The sequence below is a fragment of the Notechis scutatus genome, chromosome 1 (assembly GCF_049901735.1).
Source record: "Notechis scutatus isolate UNSWTSFEM ecotype Mainland chromosome 1, rNotScu1.2, whole genome shotgun sequence".
Taxonomy (NCBI): Eukaryota; Metazoa; Chordata; class Lepidosauria; order Squamata; family Elapidae; genus Notechis; species Notechis scutatus.
In genome coordinates, this window is record NC_142009.1 from 24,903,774 (window position 1) to 24,925,947 (window position 22,174).

General features: G+C 37.6%; 1 protein-coding gene across 2 annotated transcripts; it reads right to left on the bottom strand.

Annotated features, from left to right (window-relative positions):
• Positions 1–9,364: 9,364 nt before the first annotated feature.
• Positions 9,365–21,081, bottom strand: FKBP6 (FKBP prolyl isomerase family member 6 (inactive)). 2 transcript variants are annotated; one of them, XM_026671461.2, is made up of 9 exons: positions 20,900–21,081; positions 19,939–20,053; positions 17,728–17,817; positions 17,250–17,452; positions 15,965–16,084; positions 15,211–15,405; positions 13,932–14,041; positions 12,188–12,279; positions 9,365–9,776 (listed from the first exon to the last, which is right to left on the bottom strand). In XM_026671461.2, the coding sequence occupies exons 1-9, from the start codon at positions 20,987–20,989 to the stop codon at positions 9,751–9,753; spliced, it is 1,041 nt and encodes a 346-aa protein (XP_026527246.1). In that variant the 5' UTR covers positions 20,990–21,081; the 3' UTR covers positions 9,365–9,750. The 2 variants fall into 2 exon arrangements, with proteins under 2 accessions (XP_026527246.1, XP_087815157.1); XM_087959031.1 differs by lacking the exon at positions 9,365–9,776 and having other exon boundaries at positions 12,043–12,279; positions 20,900–21,077.
• Positions 21,082–22,174: the final 1,093 nt, after the last annotated feature.

Sequence of the window (22,174 nt, forward strand, 5' to 3'; positions counted from 1 at the left end):
ATGAATCTGAACAAGACCAAGCTCAGATCACGCATCACTGATGATAACCTCCATGCTGTTTTGCGGATTGCTACAGCACAAGACCTAACGTCAAACATCGATGGACTGACCTTAGGAAAACGATGTCAGCCATCTAGTCAGTAAAGTTAAAAAAAAGGTAATGCCTTGTGTTTTCCATATGTTTAATAAACAGTGTTTGGCAATATTTGTATGTTTAAAAAAAAAATTAATGTTTGTTACCAAAAAACATTTTTCAATACATTGTACAATAATTGTACATTTGAATATCTACTTGTCATTATTCTGACTATGTTTCTGCTTTCAGAGCTAGTTATTACTTACATTATTACAAAAAACAGTAATAATTGAATGCAGTGACATTAATTTATGATAATAAAGAGTGGACACATAGACCTACAGATACAACCGGCCCTTTGATGGGGACCAAACTGCTGATGCGGCCCCCGATGAATTTGAGTTTGACACCCCTGTTCTAGACCAACTGTAGATTCTGAATGATCTTCAGAGGAAGCATATGTGGATTGCATTAGAATGATCCAAATTAAAGAATGACCAATGTATGAATGACTATCTGAAGACTTTCAATTCAGGAATGGAAGGAACTGGCACACAAGCTGAACCTGCACAAAAGTTCTCTTGGCCACAGTGAGTCCAAGAAAGCCCACAGGTTGCACATCAGCGTTGCATGGGAAGCTGCAACCCCATTAAAGACTAAAGATGTCTACATAACATAAAGCTGGCCCAGGGGTTCATACATACAAACAAAAATCCATTAAAGAGAGAACTCATGAAAATATGGCCTTTCAGTCAAGAAACATCATACAGTACAGATCATAAGCAAGGAAAAGTATAGGCACAGAGCAGAAAAGGGTCAGGCAACCGAGAAAATGACCTGCACTGCAAGATGTAGAAGATGATCAATTGTGCCCCAATCTTTCTATATCTACAAGGTATCTCATAAAGTTTCATTTTTGGTAAGAGTCTGAAATTCTTTGCTATTATATACTTTTACAAAGATTCTTAAGCATGAGAGGGGAAAAACACTAAAGATCTCTGTAACCTATGATATTCTGGAAGTTGAAGTCTACACATCTTAAAGGTACCAAGGTCGCAAAACACTAAATGAGGACGAACAATGACAACTGCATCCTCAAGATCCTTAATTCACCACAAAGGGCAGCCCATCAGAGGCATCACTTTCATAGCACCTCAGACCCAGTGATGTTAAAATAAAACCCAATTTACACATACGACAGCTCAGAGCAAGACCAAGAACTTAAGAGTGCCAATTGCCAATAAAGTGAATCATAAAACATACTGCCATTTCCCGAGAAAGAGTTCTTTTTGCAAACACGTGCAAAAGTATTGAACTAAACTAACTTGAAAATATTTTAGGCTTGCTTTTCTAACTAGCTTATTTCTAAAGGATGAGTGGAATCATCTACACTTCCTTGTCTGCAGGCTGTAAGTATTATCAGTAACAGTTAGCTGCCACTACTAACAGAGTCACAAGCCTGATCTATGGATCATTCTTTAATTTTAGAACAAAGATTACATGGTAGAAGGGAACATGATATTGGCTTTTAGCTCTTTTTCAGGTACTCTGTGTGGGAGGATTGCTGTGTTTACATTCCTCTTCGAGAAGATGCAATCATAGAGCTGCCATTATTGCAGAGTTCTTTCGGAACTTAACATGCCTGAGTTATGCATATTCCATATGTTCAGAAGACTGGCTTTGAGATATGACTTGGAAATTAAAACCTGATCTTTAGGCCCTTTCTTCCTTAACTTTTTTTGAGACTATGTGACTAGCACTCTGAAGTCTTAGAAGTCAGGGCAGGAGATAAGTAGGGGGTTCTTGTAGTGATGATTAGTTGGAAAAATGGTGGAGGGATTTCTAATTACAGAAGTATGGAGCTAAGACCCTTTTTTCCTTGTTGGACTTCAACTCATAATTGGTCAGCTTACAAACTCAGCCAGATGGGAATTAGTGCAGCAGGTTTTTAGGGGCAAAACAGAGCCATGAGTGACACTGTTTACTGGCCAACTTTTGGAGAAATAAAGAAAAAAAGATGAGATCAGAATGCAGGATAAGCCTGGAAGAAGAGCCTGGGCTTTTGCGACTTCTTATTTGTCTCCTTTAAGAAAGTTTCTAAAAAAACTAATCAAGGAAACAGATAAGTAAGGAATCTGCTGGACATTAATTCACATGTGTATGGTTGCCCCACTTCCTACTGGACTTGAGCCTATGAATGTTTATTGCAAACTTTTCTAACCTCAGCGATTCTCCAAGGATTTTGAGAGAGGTCTTGTCAGACACTTTGGCCCAGTTTATTCCAAGTGGAGAGCTGAATTCTGGATTCCCTGTAGGCAAATAATGTGCTCTATCATTTTTTCCCATCAACTGAGATTCATAATTTCTTTCAATAAGGTTAACAAGAAAGAATTTCAGGGCATTTGTTTTTTCCTAAATACTGCTGAGGCAGAGGGAAAAAAGGGCTCTGACAAGGACAGAAAGACTGGGGTGAGTAATTCCTGTAAAGAACAAGAACTTCTTGAAGATGTGTTTGATCAGCAGAAGGCACAAGGGAGAAAAGCTGTGCCAAAGACAGTCAAGACAGCAATAGTAACACAGCCACCCACCACTGTTTTGCGGGTCAAGAGAAGAGATCTCTTTGGGTGCAAAAACAGGGGAAGGTTCCAAAACACGAGACCAGAATAAGGTGGCCATACTCTTCAGGACTCTAGTCTGAATTCCTTGCTCAAAGAACACCTCCTTCATCAATTTGAAACCAAAGTGGCTTGCTTGGTAGACTGGACACAAAAGGAGCAACAATAGATGAAGTTTGCAGCCAGCCAGCCGCAAACTGACACATTGGCCCTCTGTTCCAGCTCACTGGGGAAGAAAAGAATGTCTGTATAAATCACACCAACCATCAGGTTTCTCACTTCCTGTCCACAGGACTTCCCGGCTCCCAGAATTATGAAGGGACTTTTATATATTTTTGGAGAACTGGGAGAAGGAAAAAAGGGAGTTCTTTTTTTAAAAAAAAGAGTTTGAAAAAGAGTTTCTTTCAGCTAATAATGAACTGAACAGTATATTAAGAAGAAAAACATTCAGCATTAACCTAGAAGAGACAGAAACCCTTTTCATAATGCCTGGCCACAGAACAACAACTGCCAGTTAAATCAGCATTCATTCCTCTGGCTTTGCCAACATAAACTCAAAAGCAGGCATAGAAGAACATTTGAACCAGCCTCCCATCTTCCCTTCTTCCTCACATACCCCCTCCAGAAAAGAAAATCTCAGGAAGGCTAAAAGGTGCCAGCCGGCATCTTCACAGAATTTCAGCTGGAAACAGCTGAAACCCAGCAGAAAGCAGAATTCCAGAGGTCACCCTCTTCCTTCTTCACTTGCCTTAATTTTGGGCTGCCTATAACACCAAAGCAGCAGAGAAAATGTGCCCAAGTCTTTCTGTTCAGAAGCAGTAAAGGCGGAAAGATTGAAACAGTTGTCTTCTGTCACCTTCTTGATTTCAACTCAGGAGTTACGTTGGGATGGGGAATCATGCCTTCATAAGAATCTAGCCATTGGGCAGGATCAGACCCAAATCACCTTCATTGCTCTCCATTAGCAACTCAATGAAAGGTGAGGGCAGAAAGAAAGTTACAATCACAACATAGGTGCCTTTACTTAAAGCAGGGGTCTCCAACCTTGGCAACTGTAAGCCTGGTGGACTTCAACTCCCAGAATTCCCCAGCCAGCAAAGCTGGGAGTTGAAGTCCACCAGGCTTAAAGTTGCCAATGTTGGAGACCCCTGACCTCAGGCATTCATATAGCCAAGATGATTAAAATACACTAACTTTGTAAAAAAAAAAAAAAAGAGTCTTTCCTGCTTGAAAGCTTTGCTAGGTGGTGGCTAGCATATATGTTGACTACTAGAAAGTAAATGTAACTGAAAATACCACATAGAACAGAGGTCTCCAACCTTGGCAACTTTAAGACTTGTGGACTTCAATTCCCAGAATTCCTGAGCTAACATGACTGGAGGAGCAATTCTGGGAGTTGAAGTCCACAAGCCTTAAAATTGCCAAGGTCGGAGACTCCTGAATAGAATATATGTTTTCTTTCCATTCAATCATATTTGATTCTTGGAGACTCTGGACAAGTCCCTGCAGTTTTCTTGGCAAGGTGTTTTTTTAGTAGTAGTTTGCCATGGCCTCCTTCCTAGAGTTGGTAGAAAGTGACTGACCCAAGGTCATGCAACTGGCATTGTGCTTAAGGTAGGACTAGAACTCCTCACAACCTCCTAGTTTCTAGCCTGATACACTAACCAAATTGGCTTTCATGCAGAATATACATTGTTTTAAAAATGGAGACATTTCCCCTCTCCTCCAATGTAGCACCTGTCTCTGTGCACTTAAAGGAAGGTGGACTATATATACCATTTGGATAGTATGAATCTTAACAGCTGGAAGACACCCTAGAAAGCATCTTTAACAGACTAACAGTGTTGGAAGGGACCTTTTAGGTTATCTAGTCGAACCCCCACTCAAGCAGGAGACCCTGCATCATTTCTGACAAATGGCAATCCAGTCTCTTCTAGAAAGCCTCCAGTGATGAAGCTCCCACAACTTCCGAAGACAACTTTTTGTTCTATTGGTTAACAGTTCTCACCGTTGGAAAAATCTGATCCCCTACTCAATGCACATTCCATTCCAGCATGACCATCTTGAGGATTTCCAGTGCAAGGGAGTATACCATTTCCTGAGGAAACTTGTTCCGCTACTTGACAGCTGTCAGTAAATTCCTCCTGATACTTACCTTGAATCTATTTCCCTGTATTTCACCTAGCCCCACTCTTTTGGGCAATAGAAAGTAAATTCATTCCTTCTTCTATGTGAAACCAGAGTTGAGGATTGCTATCCTACTTCCTCTCAATCACCTCTTCTGAAGATTAAGCATATGACATTCTTTACTAATTTAATTAATGAATTATTTAATTTCTAGACCCTTTGTCATCTTAGCTCTCCTCTAGAACAGTCCTCCCTTTTTGCGCCTTGCCGGCCACTGGCCCGCGCCGGCCCAGCTCCTGGGCGCCGCCCTTTTTTAAGGCGTGCTCCGGTGGCTTTCTCCTGAACTCCGAGCCCCCCCATCAAATGGCCCCTGCCCGCCCGTAGGAGTGTTCCCCCCCCCCCGCTCTAGAACACATAATTATAGGGTTGAAAGGGACTTCAGAGATCTTTTAATCCAATCCTCCTGCTCAAGGCAGGGGCCCTTTTATGATCCTAATCAAATGGTTGTCCAGTCTATTTTTGAAAACCTCCAGTGACAAAACCCCTACAACTTGGGGGTGGGGGGCAAACTATTTCATTAAATGTTGTCAGAAAAAAAAAATCCTTACTTTTAGGTTGGATCTCTCTTTAACAAGCTTCCACCCATTACTTCTTGTCCTGCCTTCTGGTGCTTTGGTGAATAAGTCAGTCCTCTCTTCTCTGGGACAACCCCTCAAGTATTGGAAAGACAGTTATCATATCCCATCCAAACTTTCTGTTTGATAGGCTAGACCAGGGGTGTCCAACCTTGGCAACTTTAAGACTCGTGGACTTCAACTCCCAGAATTCCTCAGCCAGCTTTGCTGGCTGAGGAATTCTGGGAGTTGAAGTCCACGAGTCTTAAAGTTGCCAAGGTTGGACACCCCTGGGCTAGACAGACCTCAACCACTCAGCAGATGTTGATCCTTCATCATCTTTGTTGGTCTTCTCTGCATGCTAAACTCACTCTTATTTGTCAGTGTCCTTTCTGAACAATAGTACCCCAAATTGCTGACAATATTCCAAGTGGAGACCCGAATAAAACAGAACGGGGCAGTTGTTTTCTATGATCGGGATTTTGTGTGTTTGCTAAATGTGACTATATAGGATTTTAGATACGAAGTCAAAAGACTGTCAAGGTTACACAAAGAAGGCAGCAGCATATGTATACACGCATGCCTATTCATATACACACAATTCATTCCATAAAGAAAAGTAGAGAGAAGATAAAGGGACATCACCTTTCTCAGTTGGCCAAGTAGATGAAAGGGAGGTTGAAGTTTCCAAAAGCTGCTTTGTGGGAGAATCTCTTGCCTTTTCACATCTCAATCTATTTTTTATATAATATAGAGGTCATGATATCTTTGCTGAATCTCGTGAGTGTTCCCTTTGTTCTGGTCTTGTACTTTTTCTTACTTCATTGTTTAGTTTCTTTTGAAGGAAAGACTTGTTTATTAGTACCAGCCTTGAATTGAGATAGACGTTTCCTTTCTTATTCCTTCTTTCCCCCCAACCTTTCCTGCTCACCTAGTAATAGGATACACATCAAGTATAGTTGGATTCAGGGAGTGTAGCAGAGAGAGGAAAAAAACAGCACTTGCTTCTAAAATCTGCACCACACTGCTAGCAGATGTTTACCTTGTGGTCAATCATTCAGATCTCTTTTACATGTCCTCCATTCTATGTTTTCACCTGTTTTTACTCCCAGATGCAGAACTTTACCTTGCTATGAAATTTCATCCTTTTCGTTTCAACTCACTGCTCTCAATATTTTCCTCCAAGTTGAAGTTGAGACATTAATGAATGCTTTGAGCAGTCCTACTGCCAATTGTGAGTCCCTCTAACAATAATATCTTTTAATCTATATTTACCTTTTTGTTTAGAATAGGAGATATTCTGTCAAAGCTTTGTTGAGATATATTATGTCTGCAGCATTCCCTTGATCTCCCCAAAACTAATAACCCTATCAAAGGAGCTAAGTTTGGCATGATTTGTTTGCAACAACCCCACACTCCTGTAACAGGATGCTTTTCCAAGGGCTCACAAAACTCTTGCCTTTATATTCTGTTTAAGGGCTTTGCCCTGTATAGAGATCAAGGCAACACATTTGTGGTTTCTTGGGTAATACTTTCCCCCCTTTTGGAGATGAGATATTTATTTTCTCTCAATCTTTTAGGATTATTGTTGTGGGAAAATTAGAAGGTAGGTGCATTGGATATGTTCGCCATCTTGAGTAATTTGTGAAAATAAAGGTGGGATAGAAAATTAATAAATATCGCCAGTTCTACAGCTCACAAAGTTTAATGAAGCTGTTCTATAATTGTCTATTAGTTTCTTCAAGATGTATTTTCTGGTAGCCAATTCCACAGCTAACTGAATCAAGTGAAGTATTTATTTTATATTTTTCCTTAAAAACAAAAACAAAAAAAGGACTCCCTCTAGTCATCGGGGTGGGTTTCTATCGGTTCTGTCCACCTCTGTAGAACCGGTAGCTCTGAAGAGCAGCAGACATAGAACCGGTTCTATGTCTGCTGATGTTTTTGCCCACCCGGGCTCTTACCTGATCTTTAAAAAACAAGAAAAGAGGGCTGTTTCAAAGGCTGCTTCTCGGGCAGCAGCGTGCTAATGACGATTAACAGGCGTGCGGCTCACAGCAGGTAGGGAAGCTTGTAAATCCCGAACCGGTAGTTAACCCTGTTGTATCCCACCCCTGCTAGTCATGTCTGACTCTAGGGGGCAGTGCTCATCTCTGTTTCTGAGGGAGTTGAGGAAGCCAGTATTGTCTGTGGTCATGTGGCCAGCATGACTATATGCGGAGGCGCACAGAACGGTGTTACCTTCCCACTGAGGTGGTACCTATTTATCTACTCACATTTGCATGCTTTTGAACTGCTAGGTTGGCAGGAGCTGGGGCAAATAATGGGAGCTCACTCTTGTCACACTGTGCTTGGGTCCCAAACCCAAGCTGTCAGCTTTCCAGTTGAAAAGCTCTGTGTCTTTAATCACTGACCCCTCTAATCTAAATTCCCCAAACTTAGCTTCAGACATTTAAAAAACGTCATATACATGACATATTCTTCCAACAACCCTATAAATTCTCCCAGAGAAAAATGTGGTATTTGTTCTGTAGAAGTTACAAATGTAATTTCAATGAAGCAACTTCCATGCAGAAATAAAACAGAATTGAAGGGCATGTTGATTGGGGTGAGGACTAAATTTAAAAACTTCAAAGTAAATATTCTTACAGCTGAATAGATTGAAGTTTTAAATATGGTTGCATGCTTGTTTTGTGTGTGTGTGTGTGTGTGTGTGTGTGTGTGTGTATTATATATATACTTCCTGAAATTTTCTAGATATGTCCAACAGATAGGGGGGGAGAGAAACTGCATGATTAGGGTGACACAATACTACACTATCATATTGCAGTATTTTAGGATGATAAATTTGAAGTGTTAGTCCTCAGACAGTCTGAACTAAATATATAAAATGAAGAGAAATTCTAATAATCCCAAAAATATCCCATCATGAATGTTCTTCTTCCTTCATTCTTCTATCAATCCCCACTAGAGAGGATTTCAGTTCCATATCAGCTTACTAATTTTAATGCAGTCCAGCATTCTATATTTTGTAAATTCAAAGTAGTTCTTCAAAATAATCCATTAAATAATCAAATAGGTCAAGCATGTTTAAATTATATATTCACAGATACAAATTCACACAATATATTCAATATTTTGAAGCATTTTAACCAGTTTATGTGGAAGTAAATACATTTGAGAATATACAGTATATTAGAGCAAAGATAAATTAGGAAGGGATTTGCTGCCACCTGCTGCCACTAATTTTCACACTGCATTTACCACAATATGCCCACAATTCTACTTAAAGCAAAGTGTATGTATTTAATGCCCATCCACTATTCTTTTTAAATACATTTTAAAATGATTGCATTTTGCCAGTGCAACCCAATACAATACTAGTACTGTATGTAGCAACAGCATTAATATCAATAGCACTTAGACATATATTGTTCCATCATGCTTTACAGCCCCCTCTAAGTGGTTTACAGAGTCAGCCTATTGCCCCCAACAATCTGGGTCCTCATTTTACCGACCTTGAAAGGATGGAAGGCTGAGTCAACCTTCAGCTGGTAAGATTCAAACTGCTCAACTGCTGTCAGTCAGCAGTTAGCAAAATTAGCCTGCAATACTGCATTCTAACCACTATGCCACCAAGGCTAATGTACAAGTTCATGTCAGTCACCAAGCTGAAATATCTAGAAAAATCTGTGATGTTATACTATTAAATTTTATCTATCTATTATATTTGTAACATGCCCCATTCAAGGCAGCTTCACAAAAACCATAATAAATAGTATCATACCACTATTTATTACATACCACTTCAAGCCCTAGGCAAAAACCCTTAATTGTGTTTGTAAGGCAAAAATAAGAGCCTTTGTATTGCTATGCTTTATACCAAAAGAATTTTGATAATGAATAGACACCAAACATGCTGGAACGTTCTCTCAAGACATATTTATTTTTCTAACTCATGAATATCACTCTTTAAGAGCATTTTCAAGCGACCATAAAACATAATACTTTCAAACTTACATCCTCCTAAGGAACCTAATCCTGTAAGGCAGGAAATTATAGGAAAAATAAGTTTCTCTCCAAGTAATCAGTTATCAATATGTTTCAATGGAGACAGAGTTCCTTTTATAACAAGTCTTCTTTTCAACATAATGTCACTAATAAGAATATCCTTATGCAAACATGGTGCTTATTTGCATATAAAATCATGTAATTCACGCTTTGAATATTTCAAATGAAGTATAGCTCTTCCATATACGTATTACAAAAACGATATACATCATACGTAAAATGAAATGGTTTTCTTCCCGTTTTAAGTTCAGCTTTCTTCTGCACCGCCAGATTCTGAAATTACCAACATATAATGACTTAATCTCGGTGAATTTCTTTTGTTGTCAAACTGTAGAAACAATATTTTATAATGATCATGCTTCAGAAATTTTGTAAATTAATAAGTTACCAAGTCCCCATGTCTTTAAATCACTGGATTGAAAGTCTAATTATACTTTTATTTTGAAGGAAAGGCAAGGAAGTGGATGAGAGGAGACAATCAAACAACCAATAGTATAGTTAATGCTCTATTATACTACTACTGTACCCAAGCAGGGAAAGGGTACAAGGTTAGAATAGTCTGAAAATGGGCATGCAAGTTACATGGAAGGCTATTCCTAGCTCTGTTCTCTTACTGATCCCTATATCTGCATTTATAAACAAATGCCTTTGTCATTTCTTACTATCTTTCTAGTACTAGACAGATAAAATTAGTCATTGAGGAAATCACTCCTTTTCCTCCCAAATATATCATGTTGGCAAATAAGCCCAACAAGTCAACGCTTTCATTCCACCCACTGAAAAGAAGCAAAGGAATATGCAAACATGTTCACTGCAGTCATTTTTTTGCAACTCCTAGGGAGGTTGAATAAGCAAATCATTATTCTTTTTCTTCCCCCTGCATCTCCCCTTACTTGAAATCTCATCCATTAATGCATAACTGGTATATAGGGTAGCAAAATATTTTAGAGGGAGAAGACAGATGTGGGCCCAATCCTTGCTGAAAAAAAAAAAAAAAGAAAGGCATCAAGGCAGAATGTGAAGATTGCAATTACTTCTGCAAATAGTTCTAATGTCTTTTGTTTGCTCTCCCAATGCAGCAAGAAAAAGTTCACTGAGCAGACTTTTTTGAGTTGCCAATAGATAGAACTCAGTAACAATTGAAAATATAAAATGATGACTGTGCCTTTTATGGCCAGTCCCATATTACACCACAAGAAAAAGAGGAGAGCAAGCAGACAGCAATGACTGTTCATATTTCACCTCTACAGGCATTACTGTCAGTCCAAATTTTGTTCACATGGTACCCAGGAGAGTGAGAGAAAAAAAAGGTTTGCACACTTTTTTGTGCTCATCCAGGTGGAAAACATCAGTGGTAACATAATGGAGAGGTTCAGAAGACTTTCTAGCTTGTCTCTCAGTTTTCATACTTCATTTTCAACCCTTACTTATTAAATAGGCAAATGTGTACCTTAAATTCTGTGAAAAGGAAAAATGGACAGGAGAGTAAGTTGGGTGTTGTCCTACGGACTCAGAGTAAGTGGTCTTTATTCCATGTTCCTGAATAAGCTGTTTAAACTTAAAGGACTACAGGGTTGCAGCCTTCCCTCAAACACTGTTTTATTTTGTCCTTGAGACCCAGTTCAATTTACCCTTAGTCTACTTAGCACTAGTTTGTTCACAGTTCTTTTGCTGGATGACTATTTTCAAAATATCTGAGAAATTCAAACCAAATACATTGTTGTATACTTGTAAATACACTCATGTAGCATTTGCCATTTCAATTTTTTTTTTTAAAAAAAAGCAGCAATATATGACCTTCCTCCAAAATGTTATGTGCTGGGACTTTCACAATGAAGTTGAATTTCAATATTGAAATCTTGTCATTTCATTTGAATGGTTCAAATTTAAAGCCTTCTTTACACATAACTGATTAAAAAAGAAAAAAAGCATGGAAGAAGAAACCCTGCATCCATTCTGAGAATCACTTGATCAATTCATCTTTTTCATTCCCACCCAGCAATTGCACAATCAAAAAGGATCTCCGGAGTACACATGAGCTGGTTTCCACAAAATTACTAGGAGTCGAGCTCAAATACAAAACATTATTTTACTTAGACAACAAACCTCTAAATAAAAAACATTAGCACTATCTTGCCTTCTCTCCAAAACCACTTTTACTATTAGATTCCAAATAGAGAATTTAGTTATCAGAATTATTGCTCAAACTGTCACAAACAGTTAAAAAACAGTAACTGAAGTTTTCAAATTAAGGTCAATGACTGACCAGTATGCCTAAGCTAGTCTACATGCTTAGTCTATAGTGCGATTTAGTTACAGCAAACTATGGAAATGGTCATGGATAATATTACTATCGAACAAGAATGTACAACTTCCAATTATCCCACATATTTGGAGAAACTATAAAAAATGAAATCACTGTTGGACTCATATGTAGGAGCGATTAACACTTCAGCCATTTAAACAGAATGGCAGGTGGGTTGCAAAGCAACATTTATGCCTAATAGTTTATGCCTAATAGTTGAATAACTACAGAGTAAATAAATGACATGCAAGACACTGTCTGATCTATGCAAATGTCATGCATAAACAGATGTGTGTATGCATAAGAGAGTAAGTCTTCAAGATGCAACCCAGAATCACATAAAGACCAATACCTCCAACTCTCTGAGCAATCTTATTACCTTCCAAGTTTGTTTTTGATGAATGAGAATTCAGTGAGGCAAACATTTTACAGCACATCTCCTTCTCTTTCTCCATGTAATCTCTGTAACAGCTGAAAGTTAAAGCAAATGGTTTCAGCATTGGGGTGCCATCAATTTGTTTTTAAAAAGCAGACATTTTGAAAGTTTAAACATGCAACTGTTTACTCTGGAACTACAGAACTCTGTGAGCGTGGCTAATAACATCAAGAACTGCACCTTGTCAGGTTTTGCACTTAGTTTAATGAATCTTAAAATCAGACTGACTATAATGCAATACTCATCAGGAGTCACAACAGAGATTTCCAGCTGAATATAATGAACATTTATTTTTTATTTATTTATTTATTTGATTTGTCAATCACTTACAAGATAATAGGTATAAGTATAAACATAGTTATGAATACATGAAATGGATACATATAAGAAAAATAAAAAGAATCAATAGGACAGGGATGGTAGGCACGATGGTGCGCTTATGCACCATCATTTAATGAAATTTAGTATCTGTTATTATCATTTATATTATCTTTATTGTTTATATCAATTAAAGTTATTTTAGTAATTTAATAGTTGAGTATGTTGTGCATCATTTAAATTGTATTAATACATTTCTAGTAGCCAATAAAATGATTCCTTGATAAATGACCTTTTAAGCCTGAAATTCCAGAAGACACTCAACATTTGTAAAGCAGAAGCAAAATAATTTGCTAAACAAAGAAGCCAGTTGTGTCAAAAGCCAACCAAAACCATTCCTGTTCTTTTTTGAGTAGGTTTGCAAACCCCTTTAGCTGAAAGAACCAGTGAAATTCTCCTAGCATTCTGTTGAAAGGCTACAAAGTTAGCATTAAAGTGTCCTGTCCAGGGGAAAATGGATTTTAGTCTCTCCAAATAAAGGCATTTTTCCAGCTGTGTTATCCAGAAAAAAAAAAAACAAAACTAAGTGAACCTGCACTTAGCAAAGAACAGAGAGGGAAATCATCTAAAGAAACAAATGGGGAGCTTCAGAATGATGGGGAAACTTTCCCATATCGTAAGAGCAGTATTTCTAAACTCTGGACAACTGAAACAGATTTTTTTATTGGCATTTGATCAGTGTTTCAACAGGCTTCATCATCTCCACACTTAACCTACAAGTAGTTCTCATTTAACAACTTGTCACTTAACGACCATTTGAAGTTATGACCTCCCCAGATCAACATGACCTAGATTCAAAGTTCTGATGGCCACACATCATGTCGATGCAGTCACGTGATCGCACTGTACGTGCTCAGTAACTGGCTTACATTTATGGTCATTTGCAGGGCCCAGCTTGTGACTATAATTTTCAGCTTTTTTTTTTTTTTTTTTTTTTTGCTGGTTAACAGTGAAAATATCCATTGGTTAAAAAAAGGTTTTGCTTCACAACCACCACAAAAAGGCCATAAAATTGGGAATGACGACTTATATAACAATTGCCACAACTTATGACTGTAACTCAGGGTTCACTTATGGTTGTAAGTTGAGTACCACCTGTACTTTGTAGCAAACTATTGCTATTTCTGCCTATTTGGTATGCTCACTTATTCAGTCCAATATAGTTTAATCATTAGAAGAATACTAAGGATTGAATAGCTACAAGGAATAAATTTGAACCATTATCATGAGTCTAAGTAGTCAGTGAATGAGTATCCAAGTCAGCTAATTTGTTACAAAAATATAGCAGTCAAGTAAGTGCTCTTATCACCTTGCCAGCTTTTTCAATTCATTATTAATATCTTGGTTGAAGGGCTGTTCTTTCTGAGCTTTGACCAGAAACTCTCGGGCTCTCTCATACTCTGTCAAGCAAAGGCATGCCTGGAAATACAGAATGTACATGTTGCAATTGCAGTTTGATCACTTCTCTTGAAGGGTAAAACAAGGTAAGGATTTTATTTTTTTGCCAGGTTCATAGAGCAAGCTGGAATTATTTGCAATTCTGCCTTATTGATTGTAAGCAAGAAGTTCATATTATGGACATTTTAGGACTATTATTCATTATCAGTTTTGACAGCATGTTGCAGACACATAGAGAATGAAAGCTAGGCAATGTGGGGAGGGGGAACATCATAAAATAGCACATAGTCAAACACAATACAACAATCTGTCAAAATCAAATTGATGAGATTTCTTCCCACACTCTCTAGCCTAGAAAACTTTCTTCTAACCATTTGTTTACCTATGTCAAATAGGAAACATTTACAAGCAAAGCACAGATCTACGGTCACTTAGCATCCATAGTCTCCATATTAGTACCTGTTTTTAAAAGATGGGTTTAACACTGTGTAAATCTAACTATTGTGGTTTGTAAATCATGGTTTATGGTTTAACTGGTTTCCCAGAAATTGTATTTAAGTAAGAATTGTTTTAATAAACTATGGATTATAATGATATGTAATTTAAATCATTGCCTAACTACTTTTGTTTGGCTTCCGGTCAACAAATGTTAACTATATTAGAAACAGAAGATATTAACATAATTTTCAATCTGAGATTTCTGTATAAGAAAAGAAAAGCAGAATTAGACATCACATACTAGAATGCAATTTGTAAAGAATAAAGTAGATTTTCCATAAAATTATTTTACTGTTAAAATTATTTGCTTTAAATCTCTTCATATATTGATGCCATTCACTGACACTGTATAAGTATCTCATGGTGAATAAAACTGGGAAACTTTTCACAACCTATTTTCACTTTTAGAGCTAAAATGAGGATTGTTGTACAAATTTCAGTGGTCTTTATAGTCAATTTACAATATGAAATACCAAATAATTACTGTAAAATGATGATGATGATGATGATGATGGAAGCTGAAACATTTTAATACTCTTAGCAAATTATAGGCTTAGTTCATGGTTTCCATTACCCAGACCTGCCCTAACAATTTCCAAGCAGGAAGCAAAGCTAGTCTGACTTAATTAAAAAAAACAAAACCCCTCAGAATTCTGCAAGATATGCAAAATGGGAAGAAATACCCTCCTTACTTGGCCACATCTGAAGAGGGCTTTAGCATTCTTTTCGTCTAGCTCTAAGGCTTTTTTGCCATAGGCCAGGGCTCGCTCTGGACATTCCAACTTCAAGCAAGCAAAAGATAAGTTCAGGAAGACCAGAAGCCTGGCAGCATCAACTTTGTCTTTTTCAGTCTCCTTAGCACATATACGATTGAGTACTGAAGAGGCCTGGTGAGTAGAGATAAAAAAAATGAGCTTAAATTAGAGGGGAAAAAATGTGATAAGAGAAATGCTGGAAATGCTCTTTTTGGACAAATGCACTGACTGCCATGTGCGTTGGGGAACAAGGATGCTGACTTGAGAGACAATTCAAATAAAGGTTTATGTATTATTTATTAAGGGTTTTATCCTACCTTCTATAAAGGAGCCCAAGAGGAGCCCACTATTTTTTCTCACAATCCCTTCATCAGAAAGAATGAATGGTCCAATCACCCAGTGGAACTAGAACTATTTGACACCCCTGTTCTAGAGTCTCGGTATCTTTTTTGCATCATGGCAACCAGAATGCAGTATTCCAAATGTGGTCTCACATGTGCTGCATAGAGCTGTACTATCACTTCTTGTGATCTTGATGCTATCCCTCTGTTGATACAGACTAGGACTTCATAGGCTTAAAATTATTCACATTTTGGTGTGGATAGGAAGAGAAGATTGTTATGCAGGATACAATTTTAAATTTCTAGACGTAGTTTATGATTCATTCCCCTATTCCATGAATGTTACTTACCCGCTTGTACCTCTCCTTGGCATCCATGAAACGTGTTTGACGGAAGAGGTAATTGCCAAATTCACGTTCTGTTTCTGCTACCTTTATAATTTTCTCCAGTGGAAATTTATCCTGTTGCTCCTATGCAGAGAAGCAACAATCTAGTTAGAAACTACTCCCAATAATGATGAAATTAAATCATTAATTTCAGTTAAAATTGTTATGCTGGAAAACTACATAAGTTAGTTTCTTTAAAGTCCGAAATGGCTTAAGAAGACTGCCTTTCCTACTACAAATCTGCCCAATTTTTAGGACCCCTTTTAATTATTTCCCATTATCAGAAGTTCAGTGATATTGTGGACACAGGAGAGGGTCTTGTCTAGACGATGGAATGCTCTCTATTGTAATATGAATGGTCACTGAATGAGTATTTGTAACCCAAGGAGTAATTGTAAATGCCCATTTAGGGCAATTCCATAAACTGAAAAGTATGATCACTCAATAGCAGCAGCAAAGCTAACAAACATCAAGGATTATCTGTAATTTATTACTTATTTCTCATTAACCTGTTCTCCTCCAGCTACATTCCCTATAGCGAAATGAAAAAGAAAATACAAAGATTTGACACTATGTATGGTTGGCGTTCTTGGATCCTGGCTAGAAATAGGGGGTAATTTTGTTTGGCTCGTTTTTCTTAGTGCTATCAAAATCAACATTTTTCTTCATAAATAATGTGGAAAGAAGAACAAACAAGAAAGCACTAAATATGCATGAAAAGAAAACTGCCAAGATCCACCCATTCTTAGATTGAATGTAAGACCAACAAGGCAGTTGATTTTTTTTTTAATTTAAAAAAATTACTTTATTAAAGTTCAAGATATTAAAAAGTTTACAAAAAGCAAAATGTTAAAAAGATTTTAAAAAGTTTCTGTAATAGAAATTATATCGACATCTTTCAATATCAGAAAGAAAAGAAAAAGAAAATGGCAGTTGATTTTTTTAATAGGTCAGATGCAGGAAAACTGCTTTGTCTTTTATTATTTTGACCCTTCAAGTGCTACCTCCAATTCTATTGCTTTCACTTTTCCTATAGTCGTGGCAGAGAGTAATTTCCAACTTCAACAGCTTCTCAGTGGTAACATTAGCTGCTCATCTCATGGTTTGAAGTGACGCTGAGCAGCTTACTTGTAAAAAATAGTTTCACAAGGAGCACTGCTGTACAAATTATAGTTCAAAACCTCTAATTTCAGAAGATGTAATTGAACAGTACTAATACAGACTATTAGATATAAATTTGATAACTCACAGGAGGCAGGTCAAAGAACCTATCTGATTCTGCCGAGTCCAAAAAGTCCAAAAGCTCAACTTCAAACAAGACTGTGGAATTGGGGGGAATCAAAGGAGGACAACCCAAAGTTCCAAAAGCATAATTTGGCTTGAAGAGAAATCTTGCCAACTCTCCTTTTCTCATTGTGAGTAATCCAATTTCCAAACCCCTCAGAGTAATATCTAGGAAAACAAAACATAAATTCTTATTTCCAGAATTTCCGTACTGTATTACTGCTTGTTTTGAACTAAGGAAAATCATGCAGAAAATACAGAAACGGCAAAAGAGCACATGGCAAACTAGTTTGCTCAGAGGTAACAGGAAATAATTCAAGACGTGACAATAGAGATCACACAGAGGATAAATAGTTATAAGGCATTAGATCAGATATCTACGTAAGCATTTACTGATTAAACTCAAATATTTATATCCACTAAGTCATGTATCCTTCACTCACCTTCACCAAGTTTCATGAGTTTGGGGTATTTCTTGAACCAATTTGTGTCAAAGGGTCTGTCCATGTGTTCTAAATACCCTGAAAATTTCACTGAAAAAAACAGAATCAGAGGAGACAAAATAAATTTCATTGAGAAACATTGAACATATTAATTTCACTGGTATAAATGTCCTTAGGAATACTTTTGCTATGTTTTCTTTGAAGTTTGTTGATGCTTGGCATTGTATTAAATTCTTTAATCAAGGAACATATTATCTGTTACATTTTTCCCTTTTGGAATACAGAATATGGTGTTATGCAAAGTGTAGAAATATTAAAACGAAGACAAAGAAAGACATAAAAATGAGAAGAAATGCCTTTTATACCAACACTCATTATACTTCTCCAAAACTTTATATTCTTGCAAACCATCTTGTTTCTACTATATCCACGCATACTTCAAACAACTATGTCTTGTTCTTTAAACTTGACACTTTTTGTTAATCTCACATCAACTCCATCCAACCACAACTTTTTTGATCTTCCCCTTTCTTTATGTTTGTGATTTCAACCTCTTAGATTCTCTTTATATGACCAAACACTTCAAAGTACCTACTACTCTATTTTGTACTTAATTCACATTCATTCAGTACCCATTTATTCTTAATCTCACATCTGAAGCTTTTTCTACACACTTTTCATAAGTATTCCATTCCCACTGTAGTCATCTTTTGTTTCTTCATATGCTTATTTCCATATATGCATATAAACAGAAACATGTATATACTGTCATTTTTACTTTATTCCACATACATTCCTCCTAATAGACTATTCACTAATCACTAGCCGTCCTATGAGCATTTGTTTGTAAGATTCTTCATGCATTTTTCCTCCTTTATTTTTACCTTTACATTTTACCAAGGGATACTAATTCATATTTTATTCTAGTTTTTTTGTCATATGATTTATTATAGTTTTGGGGTCACAGGCTATATGAAATGGAATACTCACTCATTCAGCTTTCCTTATCAAGTACAGTATAGTATTTCAATTGTTTATCCTTCCTTTATAAATAACTCAAAGGAGCAAATATATGTTATACTACTATAAGGGGCGTGCATAAGTGCACCATACCGTCCCTGTCCTATTGTCCCCATTTATTCGTACCTATTTCCTGTATTCTTACTCATGTTTATACTTATATCTATTATCTTGTAAGCGACTGACAAATCAAATAAATAAATAAAATAAATACTTTCTCCTCCTATTTTCCTCACAACAACAACCCTATGAGATGGGTTAGGCTAAGAGAGAGTGACTGTCCCAAGTAACTCAGCCGGCTTTCATGTGTAAGGCAGGACTAGAATCCAGTCTCCTGATCTGTAGGCTAGCACTTTAACTACCCCACCAGACTGGCTCTCAAACAATAATCTTTGATGCATTATTTTTCAGATCCATACTCTTCACTGCTTCATGCAATGTAATGTTTCCTGTAAATCATTCTTGGTCCCAGCTGATAACACTCCATTATCAGAAACATTCCTTATATATCTACAAATTTGTAAACAACCAAGAACATATCTTTGCCTACTTTCTACTCAATGTGAAATCATTTACTAAGCATTCTTTTATTGTTTCTGTATGGTTTACTTGCCTTATATATTGTTATCACATTCAATAACCAACTGAATTCCATATTCAAGCAAAATAGTCCATAATGAAGGGTATTAGCTTTATTATACACACATTAATTCAATAAACTTTTCTTCCCACATTCCTGCTGAGGAATTAAAAATCTGGAAAGTCAGACCTCAATTTTACTTGTTATCACTTCTCATACCATTGCAGTCAACCTTCTCAAACACATTTGATAAATTAATCCCCCTATAATGTTCTCTAGAAAGGCACATATATTTTAATATTATTAGCTTACCTGTACTGTTACACAGGTGCTATGTGAGTATTCTGGCATTTTTTTTACATTTGAATCTAAAGCACAGTGCAGCTATAATAACCTCTTAGAAGCATAAAAATATAATTAATGAAGATCATTTGCCTAATTTTTCAGAACATATGGTACAAATAGTTTAAAAACATGATCCACTTGCTAATTAAAATATGATATTTTAGTCTTCCTTCTCCAGCTCTTAATTAAATAAGGAAAAATAGATACCATACAATATCAATATTTGATAGACCCTAAAACCACAACAAATCAAGCAACTACTTTACCTAATACTGATGAATCAGGAGGGACTGTCTCACCAGAGCCATCTCGGATTACTTCTTTCAACACTCCTTTGTCACCAGTAATATTCTGCATACGGTGACCCAACCACTGGTAAGACTTGGAAGAATGAACATAAGAATATACTAAACGTAGTATTAATCTCTTCCAAAACCAAATCTATCTTGAGGTTTGTATGACTGTTAGCCTTTAATGAATTTACCAATAAAATGAACTTAATATTTGTTAAATGTTTTACCTTTGGAGAAACTGTTTAAAACTACATATTTAAAATTATCAAGAAGTATAACCAAAAAGTTGAAAGAGATTACATATTTTGCTATAAAGCACATTCACTTCAATTTGGGTGAAGAAAGGAGAAACATTGGTCAACTCATATATTAGCTTTAATGTCATTAGTTCAGTTTTTGCTTAGGAGGCAAAGAGTCCACTAACTATGGTTTGTAAATTTTGGTTATGAATTAGCACTACAGCATTTGGGAACTCTAGGCATTTTAATATGTGAAAACCCATGCAGTCTGAACAGTCCACGAAACCAACATTATGTGTCCATACATATTTGGTGTGAGATAGATAAAATAATTTAGAGCAAAGAAGGGCCAGCAAAACATCAGAAGATCCCAGGATTCAATCCTAGAGGTACCCCCAAAATGTGACTTGAGATAAACTACCAGATTTGGGCCACAAAAACAAACAAAAAACCCGCTTCAAGGCCAGCTAGCGACTTGTAGATAGGTATGGGAGCCTGACACAAAGCAACCCCGAGAGCTATCCCTTTTCCAAACCACTTTTAGTGGGCCTCCATCCCCGCCAAAGCTGAACTAACGGGTCGGCATAAGCCGCCCTTCTTCCTTCGCGACTTCATCGAAACGCGCGAGCTGCGAGGGTGGCGGCAGCCGTGAAGGAAGGGCGAAGGACACCACGAAACCTCTTCCTTCGGCTCACCCCGGAATATCCCATCCCGGTGCCTTCTCCTCCTGGCAGACTGCTCCCATGATCCTGCCAGTATCGCTCGCCATTTCGCCTCATCTCCATGGCTTTCCGAAAAAGCAGCTGGAGCAATGGGTCTCCCTGAGGCCTGCCCCTTTCCCGCCTTAACCGCCACAGTAAATTGGGAAGGCGTCCCTCCGAATTTTTGCAGGCCTCCACCAATCAGAACAGTCGCGGTCTCAGGCCACCCACCGGCGCAAGTCTTACAAGCGCAGCTGTGGGACCGTTTGCTTTTACTTTGGGGACTCAATTGGCGGCAGCTGTAGTATCCTGCAAACTGGGACTTTGCGGCAATTAACTGTGAGGCCCGGCTTCTTGCGTGTGCAAACGTCTCCTAGTCCAGTCAGAGGTACGTCTGGAGGGTTTAATGCGTTGAAATACGAGCAGAAAAGGGGCTGCCACAAAGAAGAGGGAGCCAAGCCTATTCTCCAAAGCACCCCGAGGGCAGGACAAGACGCAATGGGTGGGAACTAATCAAGGAGAGAAGCAACTTAGAACTAAGGAGACATTTCCTGACAGAACAATTAATCAGTGGAACAACTTGCCTCCAGAAGTTGTCAATGCTCCAACACTGGAAGTTTTAAAGAAGAGATTGGATAACCATTTGTCCGAAATGGTGTAGGGTTTCCTGCCTAAGCAGGGGGCTGGACTGGAAGACCTCCAAGGCCCCTTCCAACTCTGTTATTCTGTTGTAGAAAACTGCAAGATGAAACTATGTGAAGAGTGAAGAGCTGAGGCATTATATCTTGTTTGTAAATTTCAGGGAAGAGCAGGATAAAAATATTAGGGGCCAAACGCTTTTAACTGGGTCAGTTACACACCTAAGTTGCAACATGTGAAACACAACTTGGTTGTTTGTAGCTTAGCGTGTTTAGTTTATGGCACAACTGTATTAACTGGGTTGTGAATAGCAATAGCACTCTTAGACTTATATATCGCTTCATAGTGCTTTACAGTCCTCTCTAAGTGGTTTTCAGAGTCAGAATATTGCCTCCAACAATCTGGGTCCTCATTGTCTCGACCTTGGAAGGATGGAAGGATCAGTCAACTTGGCGCAGGTCAGAATCAAACTCCTGGAGCGAGTACTGAGTTAGCCCTGCAGTACTGTATATTCTAACCACTTTGCCAACATGGCTCTTTAATGCAGCCAACTCACCTCTATCTCTTGACATTTTACACATTTACTTCCGCATTAGCACATGGCATATATTCCATCTTCCTTGTCTTTGC

Bases quoted from the DNA above. Each gene is read 5' to 3' on its own strand.
- FKBP6 (XM_087959031.1), bottom strand. From the start codon at position 20,989: ATGGAGATGAGGCGAAATGGCGAGCGATACTGGCAGGATCATGGGAGC. The intron at 16,085-17,249 runs GTGAGTTATCAA...TTCTCTGCATAG, and splicing joins GGTTCTTTGACCTGCCTCCT to GAGCAACAGGATAAATTTCC. The intron at 12,280-13,931 runs GTGATAAGAGCA...TTTAACTTTCAG, and splicing joins GAATTGAAAAAGCTGGCAAG to CTGTTACAGAGATTACATGG.